The 25,548-nt window shown below is 35.4% G+C and overlaps 1 protein-coding gene across 24 annotated transcripts in view; it reads right to left on the bottom strand.

Annotated features, from left to right (window-relative positions):
- LOC138920927 (uncharacterized) overlaps nt 1-25,548 on the bottom strand; it is a 613,683-nt gene that overhangs the window by 237,414 nt on the left and 350,721 nt on the right. For 21 of the 24 annotated variants that reach the window (XR_011432956.1, XR_011432975.1, XR_011432962.1 and 18 more), the window contains one exon: nt 17,894-17,939. Coding sequence is in view for 4 of the 24 variants with exons in the window: in XM_070252395.1 (XP_070108496.1) it covers nt 17,894-17,939 (46 nt within the window). In the remaining 20 variants the exon portion in view is untranslated. Of the gene's footprint in view, nt 1-16,151; nt 17,940-25,548 lie in introns of those variants that run through there. The other 3 variants (XR_011432976.1, XR_011432979.1, XR_011432978.1) reach the window with 1 other exon arrangement.

Genomic DNA, 25,548 nt, shown 5'->3' with positions numbered 1-25,548 from the left:
ATGATCTGGGGAAACCAGTGGAACGTGTTCTTCCTGTGTATGAAATATAAATGCGCAAAGCACAGAGGAGAGCTGTGACAACCAATTTATTTCCATAGATGTGTTCATTTTAGCATTGTAAGATTATTCCCAGAAATCTGATACTTTTCTCACTCCAAATTCAAATAAAGCTCTTTCAAAAAAACAACCCCCAGGGGCTGGCCCTGTGGCCGAGTGGTTAAGTTCACGCACTCGGATTCGATGGCCCAGGGTTTCACTGGTTCGAATGCTGGGCACGGACATAGCACTGCTCATCAGGCCATGCTGAGGCAGCATCCCACATGCCACAACTAAAAACACACAAGTATGTACCGGGGGGCTTTGGAAGAAAAAGGAAAAATAAAATCTTTAAAAAAAAAACCCCACCAAAAACAGGGGTGTTGTCTGTTTTCCTTACAGAATAGAGGGCTACTGTTATCTTTTCCACAACTTGACTGCACAGAAAAGATCAGAAAACACAGAAATAAATCAAGAAAATGCCACAATATAAAATGTCTTCTTTCTACTTCTTCAAATTACTTCAGTGTTAAATTTAAAATTCGCTTCCTATTTTTCTGCTCTTAATTTTCTAAAATAACTTATTTCTACATCAACATTAAAGAGAGAAGTTACACCAATATTTCTGTTTCATCCGCCTAGAGAAAAATCTGAAACGATTAACGAAGCGATGGCTGACAGTCCCCTTTCTTAACCTATGTCCAGCCGAGCAGCCTTTTAACGAAAGCCCAAGTTCAGTAACATGGACTACGGAAATTTCACTTCCCTGGAATTGAGTACACCCACATCATCCCTTTAATAAACTAAATGTGCTGGTGCCTGAAACGCAAATCGTTGACTTAGTATAGTAATGAGTCTGTTTTTTTCCTCCCCCCAGCAATATTGCACATAATTATATTCATGAATTCCATTTGTGAGCTCTATTTCATACACTCTTCACATTAAGAAGGGCAACGTTTAGTTCAGTCTTATGAACTCAGTTACCATTTCCAAAGCACAGAGGATGGTAGCCTTGGCCGAAAGACACTGCCCTTTGAGATGAGTAAGTGCCAGCTTATTGCCTCAGTGTCTGCATGAATGCCCTGTTCATCTTGAGAATTTTTTTATTTGTTTTGCTCTAGGTAGTTGGCATCCTCTATTTCTCTATAAGAAAGGCATTTCTATGATTAAAGCATGTGTGCTGGATCTCAACACTACCAACCAAAAAGTGACAAATTAAAATACTTTTGGTGGGTTATGTTTTCTTTTGTTTTTGGCTATAGGATTAAAAAAAAAAAAAAAGGCCAGTTTAACTATAGTGTTGATGAAGTACACTGTGTGGTCTGAAGTACTGCGGTTTGGTGCCACCTAGCCAGATCACTTCCTAGTGTATTTAGGCTCGCAAACTTTTCTATATTCCATGACTCCAGAGCACATTTCCTACATAACATCTCTTCTCTTAATAAAACAAAAGGAATTCGTAGAGGTATAACATGAAAGTACTAGAAACATGCAATTTAAAGATGGAAACTGTCACTTCCCTGAGAAGTAGGAAAAGATGCCAATAATCAACATTTGCCAAAGGTAAGCATATGGATAAACAACACTCCAAACTAGTACTGAGAATTACAAGCGGTGGAATTTATACGCTGCGAATATTTACTCAAATTCTGTCTACCATAGTTTCATAAATTATGAAAATAGTTGAAGTGGGACAAAGGTACTGAGAAAGGCTCCCAGTTTTGTCTACACATGCTTATTGCAAGGAGTCAAAAGTATCAGATTCCTCGCCGGTCTAATCATTAGATTCAAGTCTGAAGAGTTAGAGGAGGATGAAGGAAAAGGGTGATGGAAAAAGAGACTACATAGAGAAAGAGGAAAATTAAAAGAGAACAGAGATCAAAGAAAACAATAAAAGCAGGAGACAAGCTGATTAAAAAGAGAAATGCTGGTACAAAGAAACCAAAAAAGCTAGCAACACATAGCACTTAGGTTTGGCAAATTTCATTTCGTTTCAAATGGGAGCTAAAGCAAAAATTGAGGTTTGAACTGTTGAAAAGCCAACCTATGAGGTTTAGGATTTAATTTCAAACTCAGCTTTCCCCCATTTTTCTAGCATGGAGGTTTTCTTTTTAAAAAAGAGTCTTTGATCTTTTGCCTTAACGAGTCCGGTCAATATGTAAAGAATCAAAATTGTGAGTGCTAATGCCTCTATTTGTTAAACCAAGTATTAAACATTGTACTATCTGTGTGGTCTGATGACTGCTGGAATGGTACTTTGTGTGACTGAGGTGTTTGAAGATTCTGAAAACAAAGTGCCTAACAGGAAGCCAAAGTAATTTTTTGCCAGAAAGATACTTTACTTATTTTAGGTGAATCAAGCTGAATAATATAAAAATATCAATTCTCTCTAGCAGAGAGCTTAACTCATAATTACATTTAAGACAAAGTCATTAATAAAGGGGGGACGGGGGAAGGATGAAAGGAGTAAACAGTCACATTGTATGGTGACGAATGGCAGCTAGAGTTTTGGTGGTGAACACGATGTAGCCAACATAGAAGTAGAAATATAATGATAAAGAAATAAAATCATTGTGGATCCTGATAACTCAATGTGTGACCTGAGAATCTTATCTATATTACTTTTCATTCTAAATTCATATAAGCCAATAAGTATACTTTCCTTTAGTCCAGTATCATAAATTAATAACACTTCAAAAAATTCAAACTCTACCTAAGTTGGACAAATAGCAAGTCTTTTTCAGACAGTTATTTGGAAAGAAAAACAAAAAAATTTTAACATTATTGATTGATTTCCTACATATAGGTTATATAATTGGACCTACTACCGGTTATTAAAAGGATTACCACAATTTACTGACCACTATATGCAACTTCTATGCTAAGTAAGATATAAATACACATATAAATGCAAATGTAAACATGAATATATATCCAAATGAGACAGGTGACATTAACAGATGGAAGAAAAAGACTCCATTTATTTTCTAGTGTTTGAAGTTACAGCCCTAAACACAAGCCAACAGAACTGATTGTTAAATTATTTGGTCTATTTTTTCCATCAATAATTAACTTGTAAACTGAGTGCATATTTTGATTATTATGTTCTCAATTTTTTTCTTTGTGAAGAAACATGTGTTTGGCTGAATGGAAGGCAGATTATCAAAAATGAAACACATGTACCCCAAGAACGCTACAAAAATAAATAGGGTTTAATGACTACCATTTGGTGACAGTTATGCAAACTTAGTCTGCAAAATTTTTGAATTAAACTTAAATGTACACTCATATAGAATATAGCCATCATATGTAAATTATTTTAAATTATCTTAAGTAGTTCAAATACTTATTATTTATATATCTTTAAGCTATTTTTCAAAGACAGCCACCAAAATTTGACAAACATTTCTAGGAAGTTATAGATATATAGACCTGAGAATATTTTAAAACACAAGATTTAAAAAGGGACCACTGTTTTGTAATTAAATCTTACAACAGTAGGACATGCTTTCAAATGTCTTTTGAAACGTCAGTATGGGGACTTTTCAGGTAAAATTGAACACTAAGGAAAAGAAAACAGAAAATTAAATGCAATATTAGATAGAAATCTCATATAAACATTGGCGCATATTTACAAAATATTAAACCTTAGGTAGGATTTCAATTGGTAGAAATGGGAGGAAAAATGTTATGGGGGAAGGGGATTGAAAAATATACCAGTCTGACACAAGTATAAGGTATATGAGGGAGAGCTGAAAAATTTAGTGAGGAGAAAGAGAAAGCACTAGGTTGTAAAGGGCTGTAATCTGAATGATGAATTTTGAACTTATTTTGTGAATGACTTGGAATTATGGATATTTTCTGCACAACGTGGTCAAGAGTATATAGGACAGCACTGTTCTAATAGTGGATTAGAGCTTATAAGTGGGAAGACTAGAAACTACAAGACCATCACAAAAAAGATGTTGAAGATTTAAAAACTTTATCCACTAACTAGTATAAATGAAAGAAATCTAGTTTCAAATGACAAATTTTCTTATGCTTATCTAATTAGCAAATATTAAACATCATAAGACTTTCCAGTATTGGCAAGAGGGAAGCGTATTGGAAGTCTCACAAATTTCTCATGGTAACGTAATTTGGTACTATCTTTCTGGAAATAAGTTTTGTGAAATGTATCCAAAGCCCTAAATTGCAGGATTATGATAATTTCATTTCTAGAAATATATCAGAGGAAAAATTAAAATGCAGATAAATATTTCTATAAAGTGATGGTCAGATGGATACATGAAATAAAACATTGAGCTGTTGTAAAATTTTACATACAAAGAAGTTTGATTTTCATGAGAAAATACTTACTGAATTAATACTAAAATAGTGATAAAAGCAGGCAGAATGTATTTAGGTATCAACTAAAAAAATACATAACATGGAAACTCAACAATACCTAAAGGAAATAGTTTAAAAATGTGAATAAATGTTTTTTCTGAACAATGTGATTATTCATTCATTTATACAATAAACAATTATTGAGCATCTAGAACATATCTGTCATCATTTAGTATAGTTCTGGGAGTACAAAAATAATTCAGCTTATAAACTATTAAGGAGAGTTATATACAAAGAAGTACAATAAACTGCTCTGCTTGACATCTATCCACAGAGTGGGTTTGCAAAGCAGAGTGCAGATGGCAAAGGGGGGCTCTTACCACGCAATACCGAGCGAGGCAAAGGTAGGCACATCTAAGGTGGGAAGAGGATGGAGAAAGTAGAAAGAAGACTGGAAAAAGATGGCTACGTTGGAAAGGGTGGTGAGGCCAATTTTTGCAACGTGTACATGGGTGTACATGGAAGAGACTGTCAGGGAATAAAGGAAGGATATCTTTCAATTAAAATAATTTAAAAGAAGTAAGGAGAAGCTAGCCACAGATCTTGGAAAGAGTGAGTTAGATCAAGTTGAATGGAATGAAAGTGTCAAAGGAGAAAGATGTGCTTGTAAGTTGATAAATGAGAAAATAAACATCTCAAAATCGCTTCCTTCAAAAGAGTCAAGATCCAATTAATTTGGCTAGAAGAGGAAAGGTCTAATTTTTACAAAGAGAAAACATTTTTAATGCAGTTTACTGTAAAAATATTTCTAAAATTTTTTTATCTCCTTTATTAATACATGAATTCCTTATTTTAAACCTAAGATGACAAAAACTTTTATATTGCAACAAGTTGTTGAGGCTAAAAATACTAACTTCTTTTTTGCTCATGTAAATCTAAGCTGGGAAAATATGATAGCAGTTAAATTTAAGGAGTGACTTATTTTTAGATACTTAATTAAAGATATATTACATAAAACTGGATACAAGCCTCTTGCTAAAAGTAGATTGAAGCAATATTAAAGTAAGCAAACACTAATTTTAATTAGATATTGCATCAAGAAACTCATGAAAATACCAGTCTTGGATGACATAATTCTTCAACATTCGTTTGAACAACCACACTGCTCCACCTTCCCCTCCCCCCTGCCCTTTCTTCTTGCAATTCTCAAAGTCACACTCTCACAACGAACATATCACAGTTTAGAATCTAGGAGTGGAGTGTTATTTTTGTTTTTGTTTTTAATCTCTTCCTTTAGACTGTTAAAAAAGATTTCTCTTTTGGAAGCATTCCAAATTCTCTTGATATTTATTGACCATACACAGGGTCAGGGCTATCTGTGGCTCTGTCTGTTCAAGAAAATACTTCGCCAGAGAAAGAAGAGGGATGGGTAGGAAAGGGAATGAGAAGTGAGAATTTGGGCTGATAAAGGATCACCCCATCCAAGGTGCTCATGAGTAATGACTGGTCTTCAAATTATCTTAAATGACGATATATTATTTTTGTTTGTGACCTAAATTTCTAAAAAAAAATTCAGTTTTTGAATATGAATACAAATTGTTATAAAAGAGGCTTTATCTATTTATTAACAACTTGAACATGGCTCAATATACATGTTTTAAAATGACAATTATGATAATATGATGAAAATGATACAATTTTCAGACAAATTAGAAAAAAGCTATTATCAAATTAAGTAATTAGGTTTTATCTCTAGTTGTGATAAAATTTCATCGATTCACTTAAATAATCTCTAGATGATGATGAAATATAGTTAAATCTGAGTAATAATGAATCCTAAAAAATTTCAAGTCTATGGAATTGATTCATCTTTATGGCATTCAACCTCGTGTTGTCTCACAGAGATCTCACTAATGTGTATAGGTCTAATTAAAAGTAGAATATTAGCTTGACTAAAATATTGGCCTAAAATACATTTTATAAGATTAATAGCTGCCTAAAATCTATTTAATTCTCAAAGAAAAAAGTGCCTCCTCAGCCTACATTTCTTTCTGTGGTCATTTAACCTTTCTGTAACTCTGTTTTACAGTGTAGAAAATGAAATCACTCTTTTTGATTAGGCTAATTCATGTGAAGGTGACATTAAACAAAATAGGAGTTGAGCAATATGTTATTAAGGTCAAATATTTAATTTATTTTTGCTCCCATTTATTTTTATGTCATTGGCATTCTTTCTGATGAGCTAATGCAGGAAAACATTGCCATGGCTGAGTGAGTTAGATCACTGAAAACTTCACTCTTGGAGAAGGTTGCTCTTCTTCAACAAGTTGAGTGCTATAAAATTATAAAAAACCAAAAATCTGGTAAGAAGAAGTGGGATCCTGACTGCTAAGCAACCTTTGGTCATGTTTTTGTGCTCTCATACTAACAGGACGGGTTTGAACACGGGAGTCAAAATATAAAGTGGATTGTTTAAAAATAAGATTTACAGAAATGGAACAAATATTAAGATTTGAGAGCTCTTCCTTTTATTTTGGAAAGAATTTTCCTAGACTTCGGCTCTTTGTCTTTCAAAATACAAGGCATCTATTAAAGAAGTCATCCCACAATAATATTCAAAGACATTAAGATTATAGGTGAAACTTTTGTCACGTCAGTCCTGCATTTATAATTTCATGTCATCTACTGCTCATCATTGTTTCAAGCGATGTTCACTTCTTGCCATAAATATACTGCCGGACTATCCCATTTACATCAATAAATTAACTTCCACCTACATCGTTATACTGATTATACCCAAACCACTAACTCTAGCTACATTTCTCTCTCAAGGGCCAGTTTTATCAATTCAATAGTCTGCTTCCATCACAGAATACATCAACCTCTCATCATCAATGCATCATCTTTCCCCCAAGCTTGTTCTTTGGAGTCAGTTAATGGTGCTTTCATCTACCCAGCCTCCTTGCAAACTTGGGGACTCATCTAAGATTTCCAGCTTGTGCTAACCTCCCACACACCAAATGGTGAAGTTTTGTCAATTTGATAGCTAAAATATCTCTTGAAAACCTATACAACTGTACCTTCTTCTCACTCTTCTCTTTATTGATCACTCTCCTTTCTTGATCTCTCTTGTTTGATCAATTTACTTAGTTTTCACAGTTGCAAAAACCTCCAGGGATTGTTGTAATATGGAAATCTGTCAGTGAATGCCCATTCTTTAAATGTATTCGTTTGTTCTTCACTATCTTCCGAATTTAATCCAAAGTTATTAGCATTGCATTCAAACTCTCGTGATCCGGCACATGCCTACTTGTCTTGCCCTCTCCCTTTTGCTCTCTGCATTCCAAGCACCATACTGCTATTCCTCAAGTGTGTTTTTCCTGCCATCAATATTTGTTTAGGGTACCTGGAACTCCCTTATCCATCTTGTCAATCTGTCTGACTCTTCAAATCTCCATATTCAGATCCTCTCCTCTGGGAAACCATACCTGAGCCTTTTGGGTCAGATTAGGGTTAAAAGTCCGTCCTCTTGTGCTTTTAGATCTGTATTGCATCCTTCTGAGGACAGACGATCTGACTTATGCCTATGAGTCTCCAAAGCTTTGTACAGTGCCTACTCCCTAGTGTATGCTCAATACTCATTGATAAAATCCACAAATGAATGAACACTTGGATAGATGAAAATAAATGAGGGAGGTTACCTACACACTTTATGAATTTAAATTAAATATCAAGTTACATATTTCTAAGTGAGTTTTAAAACACTCAACTTAGATTTATGTATTTTGGATTCTACATATTTTAGAAAGTTAAGCAAAACCGACTACTAAAACTTGACATCCATTTTCACTGACTGTCTGCAGGACAAAAGAAGTGACATCACATAAATCTTGTCTACCTCTTGTATAAAAGATAATCCAAAAAGGTAATTTGTGAAAATCATAATTTATTTATGCACTACCTTACCATTCTGGTTTTCCCATTAACTGCATTGAAAAAAACTACTGAGCGGGCATTACGGGTGAAATATTAGGGATATGATGATGGCCGTGCTGTTAATGTCTCCATTTAGTTGAAATTCTTAGGTTTTAGACTGCTGTATAGAAAAGCTGAATTTGTAGCTGGGAGACTGGGGGGGTAGGTCTTCTCTTCCCACTGACTAACCCAGTTTGAGTTTCACCGCAAGTGCATGAGTTACCAGAAGACCTAACCTTTACAACACTGAGTCAAATATATGGAGAGTTCATATATTTGGTTTCTTTGGATACCTTAAATCAGGAGGTGCTCAAAGGTCACTCCTGATAAGGCTGATTCACTGAGGTTTTATGTAAAAAGGAGTAAGAGTCATCGCAAGATGACTACAAAGTGATTACTGGTTTACTGTCTTCCCTCTGCTTAGTATATTACTCTTTAAATACAAAGGCTTATAAAATGTTAATTCTCTGAATTGTAAAGAATATTTTAAGTGTTTCTTCTGGAACCACCAAAAAAGGAAGTGAATTTGCCTTTCTAATAATAGTATAACATGGAAATATGCCCACGAGCAAGGCAAAGCAGAGAACTAAGGCAATTATAAGGGTAAATTAGGCACAACGGTTGTTTCTGCCTCAATAATCCAGGTAATTGAAACCGAAACAGGTTCAGGCATGTAATTGGCACGGTTTCCCCTTTTGCTTTGGTAGTAGAGACGCATGATGTTTTCACAAGTCTGGAATCAGTTTTAAGCTACAGCATTTTTCTCTGTCTGTGGTACATTTTGAAATATGGAATGAATTATTAGAGTTTCAAATGATATATTCAAGCAATAAGTTAATTTGACAGCAATAAGTTAATGAGAAAGTAAAGCTTTTATATGACTCTGTGCAGCAGAGTTGACACATTGAACCCTTGCTATATATGCATACCTGCAATATTACATATACACCCATACAAAAATATATACAGACATTTCTCCAGTTTTGACCTTCCCTCTTCTGTCTAAAACTGGATTCCTTTTTATGTCTCTTTCTACTTTCCAACAGCTTATTTATCCTCTCATACACGTTAGCTCCATTTAGGATATCATCATCCATCCAGGAGCCCAAATCACAAATATGGGAATTGTCCCAGTTTTCATCCTTTGTCTTCACACTGTGACTTACCCCTCCCCTTCCACTATCCATTAAATAAGTGAAAGCTCCACTGATTCTGCTTCTCAAATGACTCCTGAATCTGTACACTAATGCCCGTCCGCCATTCTCCATCCCTTCCTCTATTGCTCTGTTAGGTCTTTGTCTGTTCTTGCTACGACTAGTGAAATGGTCTCCTAAGTAGTACCACTACGTCTGTCCTGTCTCCTCTGCACTTAGTCATTTCCGATCAAACAGCAATTCAAATCTCACAATGTCACATTCCTGTTACCCATGGACAAAGCCTGGGGGCTTCGTATTCCCAAGAAACGTCTCCATAACCTGGCTTCTACTGAACGTCTCCATTCTCAACTCACCTCTCCCTGTCACACAATTTTTCTCCACTAGGGAGGACTGCAGATCTTACCCCTCCCGCTCCTCACCATTGCTGTTTTATGCTTCCATGCCCCTGCCTCTTCCTTCCTTCCTAAAGTTGCCTTTACCTCTAGTTTGTCAGCTAATTCTAACTAATGAAGTTGTTCATTCATTCAACAAATATTTATTAAGCACCAACACCATGCCAGCTCCTGGATTGAACGCTGATCATCAAGCTGTGCTCTTTCACCATCTTGCTTTTTCAATTTAGCTTAGTTTTCATCCAGACCCTTCCTGGGCATCATCTCCTCTGAGAAACCTGAGAGGTATGTCTACCACCTCTCCACCGGGGTACCTGCAAATACCCCAATGAACGTCCCAATCACTACACTGAAATCGCATTTGCTTATCTGTCTTACCCAAAACACTGTGGTCACTCTAGGGCAAGTTCTTGTGTCTTATTATTCTTTTTATTTCCCGAGTCCAGTGTCTGGTCCATGACACTTACTTAATAAATATGTTTTAAACTGAATTGAAGGTTACTGAGATTGAAAGTTGCCAATGTAAATTAAACTTAATGCAATCATTTATTTCCTTCCTTTCAGGTTTTCTTTTTCCCATATCATTATTTCTTATGGTCCCTCTATTCTTTCTCTCAACATTTTTCCTCTTTTCTATCTACATCTCTTCTCTCTTCATCTAAATATTTGGAAATCTGTGCCTAGGCTCTGTCATCTAGAAGCGGTAATAGCAGCACTGGACACGTTCTTGGTCAGAGAAACTTATTAGCATTTTTATCAGCAATGAGAATTCTAGGTTTCTGGTGGTTGAGAGAGAGAATGAATTCAGAAAGGAAAGGGAGAACAAGAGAATGTTCTATAGAGGGGAATACTACTGGAATCAATGATTTGGGATGCAATGAAATCAGATGCGGGAGGAGTTGCTATCATCCAGTGTTGGAATCATGAGCTCTTAGCATCTTTTAAAGTTCTTGTCTTTTGATATCCACCCCATACACAAAAGCATGAATACAATGGCACACAGGCACACATATATGCATACTCTTAAACTTTGCTATGCCTGAATTGCCCATTTCTCTACTTTATAAGGTTAGCCCTGGTAGTCTAGTGGTTAAGATTCAGGGCTCTCACCGCTGTGGCCTGGGTTTGTTTCCTGATCAGGGAACCACACCACTTGTCTGTCGGTTGTCGTACTATGGTGGCTGTGTGTTGCTATGATGCTGAAAGCTTTTCCACTGGTATTTCAAATGCCAGCGGGGTTATCCATGGTGGACAGGTTTCAGCAGAGCTTCCAGATTAGACAGACTAGGAAGAAGGACCTGGCCACCCACTTCTGAAAAAATTGGCCATGAAAACCCTATGAATAGCAGTGGAGCATTGTCTGACATAGTGCAAGAAGGTGAGAAGATGGTGCAAAAAAATATTGGGCAGGTTCTGCTCTGCTGTACACAGGGTCGCTGGGAGTCGGACTTTACTTGACAGCACTAACAACAACAATTTCTTTATAAATTAGAAAGATCCAACACATTCTTCAGGTTCCAGGTCAAATCCCACCATATTTTAACTCACATTTGTCCCACTCTACTCTGATGGGAATGACCAAAAATTGTGGTAAATGACCAGATTTTTAATTTCTAATCCATTGTGAATCAATAATTATGGGAAATACAATGTACATAAATTACTAGATAGATGGAATAAAAAAGGCAAATAAAACATATTTAATACAACATTTTAGAATTATTAGATTCAGCAGAAACAGAATCACTTTGTCAAAATGCTAAAAAGGTTTCTAAATGCTTATTCCTAGTTTCTCTACTTATGTCATCATGAACCAGAAACAGTGTGTCAACTGGAAACATTCCACAGACCACACTTTGAGAAGCCCTCTCTAAAGAAATTAGTCTCACTTTGCAGAGTGGCTAGTGTATGCATGCTCACTAAGTGAATTAAAGAACAGACCTCAATACCACTACAGGAAGACACCAGAGTTGGGTTTTCCCCCCTATTTTGCACATGTTTTTACATTTTTCTCTTTAAAGTTTTGAAATAGTTGTTATTAGCATTACTCAAGTGATTCAGAGTTTCCCAGAAGAGGTATTTAATCACTAATTCATTTCCCAGCTAGCATTTATTGAACATCATCTATATGCCAGACACTGTCCTAGATCCTAGGATCCAAACTTGCATAAAATATAGTCCCTGCATCAGACAAATCCAAATTAAAGGCCTTTCTTGCAAAACAGCTGGAATGAAATCTTTAAAAGTATCAGGGTCATGAAAATCAAGGAAAGGCTGTGGGACTTTTCCACACTCATTACAGAGACTAATAAAATGTGACTGCTGAATGAGGCACATCATTTGGAAACACTCTTACACTCCAAAGGACAGTAGTTGGAGTTTATTTGGACAACTGATGAAACTTGAATGGGATCTGAGAATTAGATGGTAGCAATGTATCAATGTTAATTTCCTGAAGAATCAGTCAGCTCGGCTTCCATAACAACATATCATAGACTGGGTGGTTTAAGCAACAGGAATTTATTTCTCACAGATTTGGAGGCTGAGAAGTCCAAATCAAGGTGCTAGTCAATTCCATTCCTTGGTGAGAACTCTCTTCCTTGCTTGTGTCCTCACAAGGCAGGGAGAGAGAGAAAGGAAGCAAGCTTTCTGGTGTCTCTTCTCATAATGGCACTAATCCTACCATGTGGGCTCCATCCTCATGATGTCATCAAACTTTCTTAGTTCCCAAAGGCTCTTTCTCCAAATACCATTACATTGGGGATTAGGGCTTCAACATTGGTATTGGGGGGCATAATTCAGTCCTCAGAGCCTGATATTGATGAATTCATTGTGGTTATGTGGAAAATGTCCTTGTTTGTAAGGAGACATGTCCTAACGTAGTTGAGGGTAATGGGGCATTTGGTTGGCAAATTACTTTCAAATGGTTCTTTGCACTGCACTTGCAAATTTTCTACTGGTTTATGATTGTTTCCCCAAAAAAGTTTTAAAGGTATTATTTCTGGTCTCAAGGTGTACTTGGGAGGAGAGACACGTGAGCAACTGTAAGTAAATAGATTAAGTACATTAAGTACAGTGAAATATGTGGTAGTATAACAAAGGACTGACAGGGAAGAGGGAAGGGTGAGTCTGTCCAGAAGGAAAGCAGGAGAGATCTCAAAAAGGAAGTAAATCTTAGGTCAGAATGGAAAACAAACCAGGGTCCATTGGATCTTTGTTTACTCAGTAATGATTATGTGACAGGATCTGCATCTTTAATTTTTGTCGTCCCCCATGCATTTGACTTCCTTTTAATCCATTATCTTTATTCTTCACTTCCTTTTAAGGTGAATAAAAGACTAAAGATTTGCAGAAAGCTCAAATAAAAGACAGTAACAAATTAGTAGCATAAGGTAAGTTGGGGGTCAGATAAAAATGTGTCCAAAAATGATGTTTCTTAGCCATCATTCTTTTGCATATCATAATACATTTTAACAATACTTTCTTAGTTTACTTGGTTCACTCTTGCTCTCCCCTTTCTGGTCTTTCTGGCTTCTGGAACTCAGAGACAGACTGAAAAGGTTTAACTGTAGGTCTCCACATTTGTTGCTCTGACGATGGTCCTTCCTCAAATATTCTAAGAAACTTCTAATGGACAAGGGAGAACAAAGCTTAGAGTGTTCTTTAATTTCCCAATTCTTATAGAGGTCCATGACTCATTCATTGATTGGGAAAATATTTACACAGTATCTACGCAAAGGTAACAAATTACCTACCTAAGGCATGTCCTGACTCCTTTACAAGGTTTGTTGTTTTCTCAATTTTAAAAATGTGAGCCAATGTTCAAAAACCATGAGATTTCACATAAAAATTCCAATATTAAACTCCCTCTACCTTCAGAAGTTATGGCCACTGGAATATACAAATGAATATAAAATTGGACTGGAATGAGTAGAAGTAGGCCTCATATGTTAAGCATATGATCATCTGTTTAGAAGTCCACACCACTCTCTACTGCCTGATGTTGGTTTGTTGCACTCACTTCTGTTGTGTGTATGGGTCTTGAAGGTCCTTGCATTTGCAGTCCTGGCCAAATAGCTAACAAAGACTGCAGAGCTTTGAGAACAAAGACAATGCAAAAGCATGCATTTGAAATACTAAGTTTCACGCTCTGGGTTTTAAAAGGTCAACAAGCTCAAAAATGCATTTTTAGAAAAGACTGGTCAAGAGTTTTCCCTTCTTACTGACTTGCCCAGTGAAAAACATGTAAAATCAGAGTTGGAACCAGTTGACTTAATGCAAGTCAGATGAGGAGAGAAATTACCATGTGCTAGGCATTACATTCAGTTTCAAGAGACCTTTATACCCACTAATTCTCAATTTTTCTGCAATGGAAACTGATATTGGTACACCTGTTCAGATATTTTAAAATTACATTACCATTGAATTCAGACTAACGTAGAACCAGGCATTCATTCAAGTATAATTCGAACTATTAATAATTCTACTTTTGCTGGTTGAGACAATGTCAAAGATTCATTTAAATGGTGTGAGTAGCAACTTATACAAAGTACTGAAAATGATACTCCCTTTCTTCTGAGAGAATTCACATAAAGAATTTTTTTTAATACTTTACGTCTATTTTGTAAATAACCATCCATATTCTTAATCCACAGAACCATTTTACTACCGTCTTAACAATAATAATAATGTCTTGCTTGTGTATAATGCTTTAAAGCTGACAAAATGCTTTTAGATCCACATGAAGTACCATATAAGAAAGTTCAACACCATACAAGTATTTTTTCATAAACTTAGACATTTTGAATAAATGCTTGACTTGTAGGTATGATTTTGAGCATGACTGCCACAAAGAATCATTAAAGTTCAATTTAAAATAATTTTCACTGTATATCAGAAACCATTTCTTTATCTTATTTGTGTCTCATTGATCAGAAGAATTGACGATAATTTACTCCAGAGACAATAGAGAGGCAGATAGTGGTACCTTATAAAATTTTGGTAAGATTAAACATTGCTACCTGATTACTCTCTTTTCTCACACTTCAATCCAATTTAACTGAAGGTTGATTTTACATCTGTTAGGTTCAAAGATGAATAACACACAGTCATTACCCTCCAGGAGTTAACAGCCTTGTAGGGGAAAAAAGATACATGCAAAATGAATTTTTATATGTGACATCATATGATAAGGTCAATTTTTCCCAAAGTGTTATGGAGATGTAAGACAACTGATAAGAATGAGGATGAAGGCAAGAGTCTCCTTGAATGCTTATGAAGGAGGTATCACTTGGGGTGAACCTTGAAGAAATTAGCATAATCTTAGTTTTACATAACTACAACACTTTTGCATGAACATCTGTATTATTAGCTTTTCCTTCCCCTGACCATTTATGTGCACTTACTTGATAATATTTTGTATGCCTCTTTACTGTAACACTTTTTCTTTGCTCCTTAATTTCCTGACTCAGTGTACAAATGGGCATTATTCTTTTGTATGCCTGCCAAAAGTGTAATTAAAGAATGTCTTCTTTCATTCTATTTTAGGGTACTATTTAAAAAAAAGTTTGGAGGGCCTATTAAATAAATCATGGTACATCAAAAAATTTGCCTAGTATGCAGTCATTAAAAAGGATGAAATAGAAAATGCATTTTGACTCAGAAGGATGTTCATAATTAAAATTTTAAAAAACAGAATCATGCATATGGTATGAAAGCACAGTGTACACAAAATATTGATCTCGATGTTTATGTATATGAAGAAGGAATTTGGAAGAATAAACACCGAAACTTTAGCAGTGGCTAATTTTGAGGGAAATATTACTTTCTATTTAGTATAATTCTATTTTTTTGTTTTACTCTTTTTTTTTTTTTTAAAGTTTGGACTGAGCTAACATCTGTTGCCAATCTTTTTTTTTTTCCTTCTTCTCCCCAAAACCACCCAGTACCTAGTTGTATCTTCTAGTTGTAGGCCCTTCTAGTTCTGCTACATGGGACACCACCTCAGCACGGCTCAATGAGCAGTGCTAGGTCTGTGCCCAGGATCTGAACTGGTGAAACCCTGGGCCACCGAAGTGGAGCCTGCAAACTTAACCACTCGGTCATGGGGACGGCCCCTCTATTTTTTATGATTTTAAATAATTCAAACACAAAGATACTTATATTGGAAGAAGTACATAGCATATGCCATCTATTTTTCCCCACTCTAAGAATTAGAAAAGTCATTGTTACTTTTTAATTCTATAATTTGATTCAATAATTCTTCAATAATTATCCAGAATGAATAATTTAATTCAAAATAAATTTTAGAAAATGTTGACGATCATAAATTATGTAAAAATATAAATTCAAATTCTTGAACAATCAAATTCCAGGGAAGAAGAATGATAAAAGAATTATGGTTACATTAAGGCAGAATTCTAATTATATTAGAATTAAAACCAAAATAATAGTTTTTCATCAATAACCAGCAAGGCTCACTATTTTCTGTCAATATACCAAAAACATCGGCAAGAGTCACCTAAAGAAAAAAGACAACAAATGTAACAAATTCATGAATCTGCTCTATCATTTTTCAATGCGGTAGTAACTAGAAATAAAAATTTCTCTTTGAAAGTATAGTAGACAACATGCAGAAATGAAATGGAATCATAAAATCTCAGCCATTCACCGGAAAATGATACAACGCTTCATCACGAAGGCAACAGTTGGTTAGAACTATAATGCAACAATTAGAAAAATGAAGGATTTCTTTAGCTTCTACAACTGCAATATATTTCAGTTGGCCTCAGCCAGAGCTACCCAGGTATTCCTTCCCATGAGTGTGACCCACACATCTGTCACTAACCCAGCTTGTTAAAAATAACATGCTCTTTCCATATAGGATTACAGGAGTCACACATTCATTTTACATTCCTTGTCTTACTGGATCCTCATTGCAGTTCAATGAATAGACAAGAATGATATTAGTACATGTATTTTACAGATGAGGAAACTTAGCATCCTAGAGGAACCATGATGTGCCAGGCAAGCCACACATCCCATGAGCAGCGAGCAAACTAACATCTACAGACACATAGCAGGCAAAAGGGATCATCAACTAAGGTATAAATAAATGCAATCTGCCTTGCCATTTTTATGGGAACTTTCTGACTCCTGCGCCACTGTTGGTTTTTATTTTATTGTTGTTTTGTTTTTTGTCTCCTGCTTTTAATCTGTACTGTTCTGCTTCTTTTAGGCATTGAGCAGTTTGTCCTGAATTAGAAAAGATGCTAGAATGTGAGAGTGGGAGTTGACCTACATCTGAACAATTTGCATATGATTCACCACAATTAAACAATTTGGTTTGAAATAGCTACAATTAAGCTATTATCAGAGAAGTATTTACTAGACTAGAAATTCTAAATTTATCTTCACATACATTGTAGCCAAGAAAGGGGCCACATTTTCTGGCACTCTTAATAAGTAAGGCTAATACTGAAGCAAATTCTTCCAAATTAACATTTATATTACTAAATCACTGACAGCTAATTACACTTATGGTTACTTTGTTTTTTCTCAAAAGATTACAGGTTTAAAATAGGAACAAAAATACGAAATAATGGTAGACAAGAGAATCTCAGCTTCTAACACTATATTACATATATTGATATATATAAATGAATATATTATAAAATTACCTTCCTGATATGTGGTAATATTAAGCTACCCTAAAATTATGGAGGGGATAACACAAAAATGTAAAAGAAAGAATAAACCCTGTGTACAGTAAAACATAAACTGTAATAATGGTATGCAATAGCATGGAAGAAAAATTCAAACTGATTAAACACTATGTGTTGGATGATTTCAAGTTTAGCAAGTAGGTAGGTATAATATACTTTTCAGTTATTCAGAATAAGCGACATCAATTCTATCTCTATGTAACAAGAGGAGTAAATCATTGAAAGATAGCTAAAACAAACACAGCATATTTTATAACCAGAAAAATTTTCTTTTTCCTACCTTTATGGGTGAATGAAAGGTTCTCTGATTAATCTTCAAGGATATCCTAAAAAAGAAATAGAAAATGGATGACATAGAGAATAATAAAATAACAGGACTGTTTTAAGGTAATTATCAAATCAAGTGTTAGTGGTCTATTTGCTGGGGGGTGGTCTACTTATTGTAGCAAGGCATTGGCTGTTCCACCTGCAAATATACGTGAGGCTGGCAACACTGAAGGTGACACAGAGCACACAAGCATTAGAATAGAAACTTTACACATGGCCTGAGCATTTTTGTACTCTGTAGAGCATGGATGTGGTGATTAAGACTCTTATTCACAACTATTAGCCAATTTGGTAATTTCACTATTGACAGCTGGTAAAGGTGAAAAGGAAAAAAGGAAAATCACGCCATATTGCTAAGAAGAAACAAAATAACAACGAAAAAACAACAAAATTACAAAACAATCACTTCTAGATTTAATAACATCTTTTGAGATTATTAGAAATATAGGTACTAAGATTGCAGTCCATTTTGTGAACTTATATGATCATAAGATCCACTTGGAGTGAAACCAAGTCCTATGTTCTAGAGATTTAAGAGACATATTACCTGGCATAGGGAATTACCGTAAGAAAATTCTAGTGCCCATCATTAAAACAGGATTAGTCTTAGAATTAGAAGGCAATTTAAAAATCAAATGGTCCAACATCCTCACTTTACAGATAAGAAGGGAAGGCCACATAGCTAGCTCATGACAGAACTCAGGGTAGAATTTCCATCTGCCAGTCTCATACTCATCCCACAGCATTAAGTTATGTAATTCTTTGTAACTTCCAAGATTGGAAATAATTGGAGAGAGCAGAATTGTGTATTCTGCTCTTGACAAGTTCCATCTTCTCGCTGAGGCATCATATTCCTGCCTGAATAAATGACCTATGTCATTGACATTTATTGTATCTACTTTGTTCAAAACCCCTTTCCTTGGTGGAGGGAGATCCCCAAGACTTAGATGACAGATTCTAGTCTCAAGCTGCTTACAAATCAATAAGAATAAGCAGGAAAAAAATCAAGAGAAAAAGCACATGAGCTACAAAGCTGACAAAACCTGTCAATAACACTACTCACTGGATATGAAAGAAGTCACCCAGTAGTCCTGCACATAAAATCTGTTTTCCAGGCAGACTTCAAACAAAGAAAATCTACCATTGCTCTCTAACAAATGCTTCCCCTTTCTGAATTGATCTGTATTATTATAAGCAGTAATGAAATCATTCTCCTTTGCTCTCTAGCTAGACTTCATCTTTAAAAAAAAAACAATCATTTGTGATTCTTAATAAAATGTAATTTTTGTAACAATAACAATGGCTTATTAAACCATTTCTTGTAAATGCTTTCAAAAAATACACAATAACCCCTGGCTCACTTTGTTTTGCTAACAGTAACCTCTATTTTTCCAGAAAGTGCAATCACAGAATCCACATTACGTAAACACAGAATCCACTCCTGTACTATCAAGGCTAGAATTTGAAGAGACTGGGAATGGAGCAAGCAGCAATGCAATAGCTGTGGGGATGTTTTCTTCTGCTATCATCTCAGAAACAGCTTGTATGCGCCATACTGGAAGCTCACAGCCTCAGTAAGATGCCGCTCCCCTTGCTGGACAAACTCAATGAATAATTCATGCTTCATTGCAGAATGTGAAAGGATGAGTGTTGTAAGTTTAAAAGTTATATCAGATATAAAAAAGACATTATACAAAAAGTGTTTCCAAAATGTGAGATTTAAATAATTTGAGAGTTTGGAGTGGATCTAGCTAAAGTTGCTGGTGTCTTCAATAAGGTAAAGCATTATTTAATAATAAGATGTATTTGTTGGATTTCATTACCCCAATTTTTCAATTCTGCTTAAATCATGAAGAAAGAATGCTGAGGCAAATATTTTCTGTGCCAAAGTTTAAGCAACTTAACCCAACCATATCTAAGAGAAATAAAGTCACAGAATGGATTACAAAGAAATATGTTCTTTGAAATTTCAGTAATCAGTGAAGGATATAGTGTTCCTACATTTTTCTATAAGAAAACATATGATCATAGTTTATCACTCTTATTTTATAGATAAATAAATACATGCACACACATACACATACTATTGTGGGTGGACGCAATTATGCTGTTCACAAGCAAATATGGCTAAAAACTGAAATATATACTTCTAATCCATTATGTATCTTGTGTTCTCAAATGTCCTTGACTAGAGACTAGAGTTTTGGCTTTTTTAATAGCTCTGAAATTGGGGTTTTGGCAAATAGACACGTCTACAACTTTCAAAGTGGTGTACATGGTGCAAATGACTGCCACTTTAAGGCAAGAGTACCATAACATGGAAGGCAAGATTTTGCAGACAGTTTACGGACAAAGAAGTGGATAAGTTGCCACTATTTTTAATATAAAATTAATTAGAAACTCTCTTCTTGCTCTCTTCTCTCCTTGTGTTCACTGAGGAGACTTCATGAGAAGATGCTACCAAAAACAACTAAAAGATCTCATGTTTTAGAAAACTGCAGTTTGAATAATCAAGAGAATTTAAAATATTGTATAAATGTATTAGCGCTTTCATTCCTAAAGTCTTTAGTTCTTTCATCAGAATAAGAAATCACAAGAGGATACTCTATAAGGAGAGCAAGTTGCTTAAAGCATTTGAAGAACAGAACAAGATTAGACCTTAGCATGTATACAAAAGTACATAGGAACAACCAACTTCGAATGTCTACACCTTACACCTTTAACACAAAATACACGTGCTCTTCATAATGAACATATAGGGAATTATACTTCACATATTTATTAAAATAGAATTCTGTAGGCCAACTGGGTTAAAAGCCTTTTGATTGTCCAGAAAATCCCCTTTTTTACAGCTATGCAAATGAATTAAGATATATACTATAATATCTATGAGTAAAGTCCAATTTTATTATTATAGCATATGTTTTCTTTTGATTTCCACTAAGCATAGTAATGCCATTTTAGGAATAATAAGCATTAAAACTTTTACATTTTTCGCTTTGAGGTTTGCTTCCAGCTCCTCTTCAGGATTCAAATCAAACAATGTCAACTAGTAGTATAGTTTTACTTGAAAACTCACCTTTGTCTACTGGATCAACACAAAAGAATAAATACAAGGTTAAAAAATGAAGCTTGCTTTATAAAATTCTAAATTTTCTGACATTAATTACTAGCAAAGCATGGATTCTTGTTCATAAGAAATAAAAGTACTGTTTCTGTGTAGCCTTTTATACACTCAATTTACTCTTCTGTATCCTACAGTTTCAATAAACCTGCACTACACTTTGGATCCAAGTCCAGGGTATGGTGAGGGTTACTGTTAAGTCTCTTAGTCTTGGTCTCTTTAAAAATTATATCAGGAAGTTGTGGTTTAGTTAATGACACACAGATTCTTTTCACAAAGAGCTTGAGACCCAAAGCTTTTATAGAATTAAAACCATCTTCACTTCCTAACTAACAATCATAAGATGGTCTAAATCATTGTAAGGCCATTCCTGACCTTTCAAAAGCTGCAGCTTCCTTGCATGGTGATAGAATGCTTTGAGAATAGTTCCAACAGTCACTTCATGCCCAAGGAATTTGATAAGGTCTTTTTCCTCACAAAGCCTCTATTTGGAGAGAATGATATGACTGGTTTTCTGCCAAAAGGCCTGCTGTAGAGATTGATCTCAAGTGATCATTCTTTCCAAGTGACAGTTGGAAGGCACATGCCCATTAGGATGGTTCTAGAAGTGTTCTTAAGCAACTTATAGAGGCCCAGCTGAGATCTTGTCAGCTGATCTGAGACAAGCAGTGACAGCATCCCAACGACAGATCGTCATATTGTCATGTTCCATACCTTTCTGGAATAAAAACCTCCATGCAAGTAAAATGGGCTGTGTTTTAAAATCACATAAATCCAGGAAGTGTAATTTTTAGCTATGTTTATTATACACATGACAAAGTAGGTTTAACATCATCTTTTAAAAACACACATGCAAGGGCTGGCCCCGTGGCCTAGTGGTTAAGTTTGGTGTGCTCCACTTCGGCAGCGCAGGTTCGGTTCCTCAGCATGGACCTATACCACTTGTCAGCCATGCTGTGGCAGTGACCCACAAATGAAATAGAGGAAGATTGGCACAAATGTTAGCTCAGGGCAAATCTTCCTCAGTGAAAACATAAACAAATGAAAAACCACACATACACATACCTTCTTTAAATGTATTTTCTTTTGATTGCAACAAAGGAAATGCACAGTATTTTATTCTTAAAAATATCCCAACTTTTATTTTGGAAAATACAAAATAATTAATAATTTTCATTGAGAAGTTTACATCCCAAAAAAGAAATTCAAGCTCTTATAGTGTTCATATACTACCAAAGTAATACACTAATTTGTAAATAAATAGGTAACAATAAATAGTGGTAAGCTCTATGAAGAGAAATAAAGCAGGGAAACAGGGAAGTGAGTTGGTGATAAATTTTTAGAAAAGGTGGGATGATTAGGAAGATCAAGAAGGAAAAGAACAAAAAGAAGAGGTCACACTGCTTCCGGGAGACTATCAGCTATCACTTTGGTCCTGCCATAATGGAGTTTGAACCTGAGATGCCCTCATGTGACCAAGAGATCTTTCTGTAAAATGGGATAACAACATACACTTTGCAAATTTTTGTAACCTTATAATTGATTGCAAACATATTATAGGTAATATTGAAAAGAAGAACGCACTGATTAAAGTGAATGCACCAGAATGGGACTTCATGAGCTTTATTTAGCTTTGGACGCCATCTTAGGTCACTTACACATGTTAGCTAAAACTCATAATTATGATTTCCATTTTATAGATAAAAAAACAGATACTTAAAAGGATTAAGTAACTTCCCAACATCAGAAAGACTGTAAGGGGTGAAGGCAGGGTTTTGGCCTGGGTCCCTGTCACTCTAAAGCCCAATTCTTGCAGCCCCACTGGACTGACCCTCTGAAGACTAAAACATAAGGCTCCTTCCACCATCGCGTCAATTCTCTCAATCCTTAATATCTAGTATAATAACTGTAATACTCTATGTTTCTGCCATACCTTAAAATTCTTCGAGGCATGTTCCCTAACTACTTATCGTCACTCTCATAAAAGTTCTGAAGTAGGTATGATTCAGGAAATTGAAGGCAGCATGGTTAAATGATCAGTTATGTAACCCCATCTAATTCTTAATGAGAAAGATAGCACTAAAGGCTCTTCAGATCAGAAATGCAATTCGCTTTTTCCCTTGAGGCTGAGCCTATGTAGCAACAACAAAAGAACTGAACATCAAGTTCCCTCCATTTTCTGATTTTCGCATTCTCACTCTTTATCTTTCAGAAGCTTATTTTACTCTTCACTTTGCTCCCTGGCCCAGTCAAACAAATAAATTTAATCAATTCTAATTTGGGGACATATAAAGTTATCCTTTATTAGACTGGATACAATACCACCATGGTTTTGGCATTTGCATACAACACGTATGATTCAGTTAATTGTTTATATTACCCACGATGAGCTTAAAAGCAGATGTCAGTATTCGTTATAAATTTGTTTTTCCTTCCTCAAAATTCATCTATAGATAGTCCAGTATGGACACAATGATTTTTTTTATAGTATGATAATTGAATTTTAGATGTTCCACAGAGTAAGATTTAATAGTCTACCATGTCCCACAAACATAACTGCTCTTGTTTTATGACTGATATAAGGTGGCTGATCCTATATGGCATCAATTTGAATTACTTAAACAAAGTCCAAGTTGCTATGAAATTTATGCCTAGGTCAATAAATCACTTGAGACACGGCAGTAACTTGGTAGTCCTATTCTCTATGTAACTAAAGAGAACGGGTGGATAACCATGTCTGACTAATACCCACATTCTCTCCATGGCAAACAATGACCTTCATTTGTCATGAGAGGTACATTAGTTTTGTGGAAAATGGTAAAACACCACAGGAATGATGTCAGTCAATGAGGAATATCAAAGTCAGAGGAAAGTGTTTAGAAGAAGATCCTAAACCAATCATTTGAATTGTTTGGCATCCTTTCATATTTTCACACAGAGTTAATCTTTATCACTGCTTCCTCATCCTCAATCAGCTTCTTCCAGGTCCTTCCTCCAGGCTTTACATAATGAATCACTTAGAATATGTTTCTTGGACAAAAGACACACACTACCTCCAAAATATCAAAGTTTACTTATCACTGATACTTGAATTTTATATCTCCTTTTTGGCAAGTGATGTAAATTTCCAATTCTCACATGACTCTAAACAAGGGGAGTGTTTTGTTTTCTTTTATCAATGAACATGCCCTTCACATGATTCTTCTGTTCTTTGCCAAGGACTTCTTGACCTTGAAATATCAGAAGCCTCAAATTTGGAAAAGGATCATAAATATTGCATGGATACAATAGGAAACTGGTAAAATGGCATATAAGCAAATAATTACACAAAAACAAATTTTTCTCCCTAATAAAATGAACTAGTGAGTTATCAAAATTCTCAAAGCCATTAAAATCAAGGTGAGTGCCCAACCTTTATCAAAATGATAACATGCAGGTTGCTAAAGATGTAGAATAAAAAATTTACAGGGAGACCTCAAAATACCTAACCACTGAGTTCATCTATAGAGGATAGCAAAAATTTCACCCATCACTAGACATCAAGTTCTTCAAGTATAGAGACCCATCATTATTATGTCTCTCCGTACCCAGCACAGAGCCTCTGGCAAATGGTAGACGCTCGCTTAGAATTTCTTAACTGAATGGAAATTCTTAAATTCTTCCAAATGCATATCCAATCCTATCACTCCTACCCCTGCTTCAAATCCTTCAACATCTTGTCATTGCTCTTCAGATAAAGACTGAACTTCTTAACAGTCTACAAGGACCTGCTGGTTTAGCATCTATCCACCTCTCCAGGCTTGTCTCACATGAAACTGCTACCTTGCTGTTGGTGCTAACCTCGATTCTTCCACAACCTTGTAGACCCCAGCCTCCCTTCCACTGACCGGAAATGTATGCTTTGTAAAGTCATTTTTAAAATACTTCAAAATACAAATGTACAGAAGTATCAAAAATTATAAAGAGGCTGTAAGTATTCAACCCAAATTAAATGTACATTACCATTTTGCCATGCTTGCTTCAGTTATCTTCTATTCTAGCTCTTTAAAAAATAAAATAAAACAAGACATAGCTCAATATCTCACTTCCTTCAGGTGTCTGCTCAGGAAGGGCTTCCCTTACCACCCAATCTGAAATGGCATCCCCCCAACCTTTCCATCTTCTTTTGCTTTATTTTTCATACCATTTATTACTACCTAACATATTGTATCTTTATTTGCTAAAGTGTTTATTATCTGTACCTTTCTGGAATGTAAGCTGCATGCTAAATAAATATTTTATTGTAGCCAAAGTTTCACCCAACACATTCCACTTTCCCTCCACCGTAACCTGGTTACCGATAACAGTCTGAATTCGGCACATGTGATTTCTATGTGTGGTTTCTACCTTCCCTAAGGATGCCTGTCTTCACAACAAAGACTGCATAGCTCTCTTCCCTTTCTTTTACAGCCTTGCTAACTTATATCCAACCTCCCAATTTCAAC

Source organism: Equus caballus, chromosome 26, assembly GCF_041296265.1.
Source record: "Equus caballus isolate H_3958 breed thoroughbred chromosome 26, TB-T2T, whole genome shotgun sequence".
NCBI classification, from domain to species: Eukaryota; Metazoa; Chordata; class Mammalia; order Perissodactyla; family Equidae; genus Equus; species Equus caballus.
This window is presented reverse-complemented; position numbering and strand designations above follow the sequence as displayed.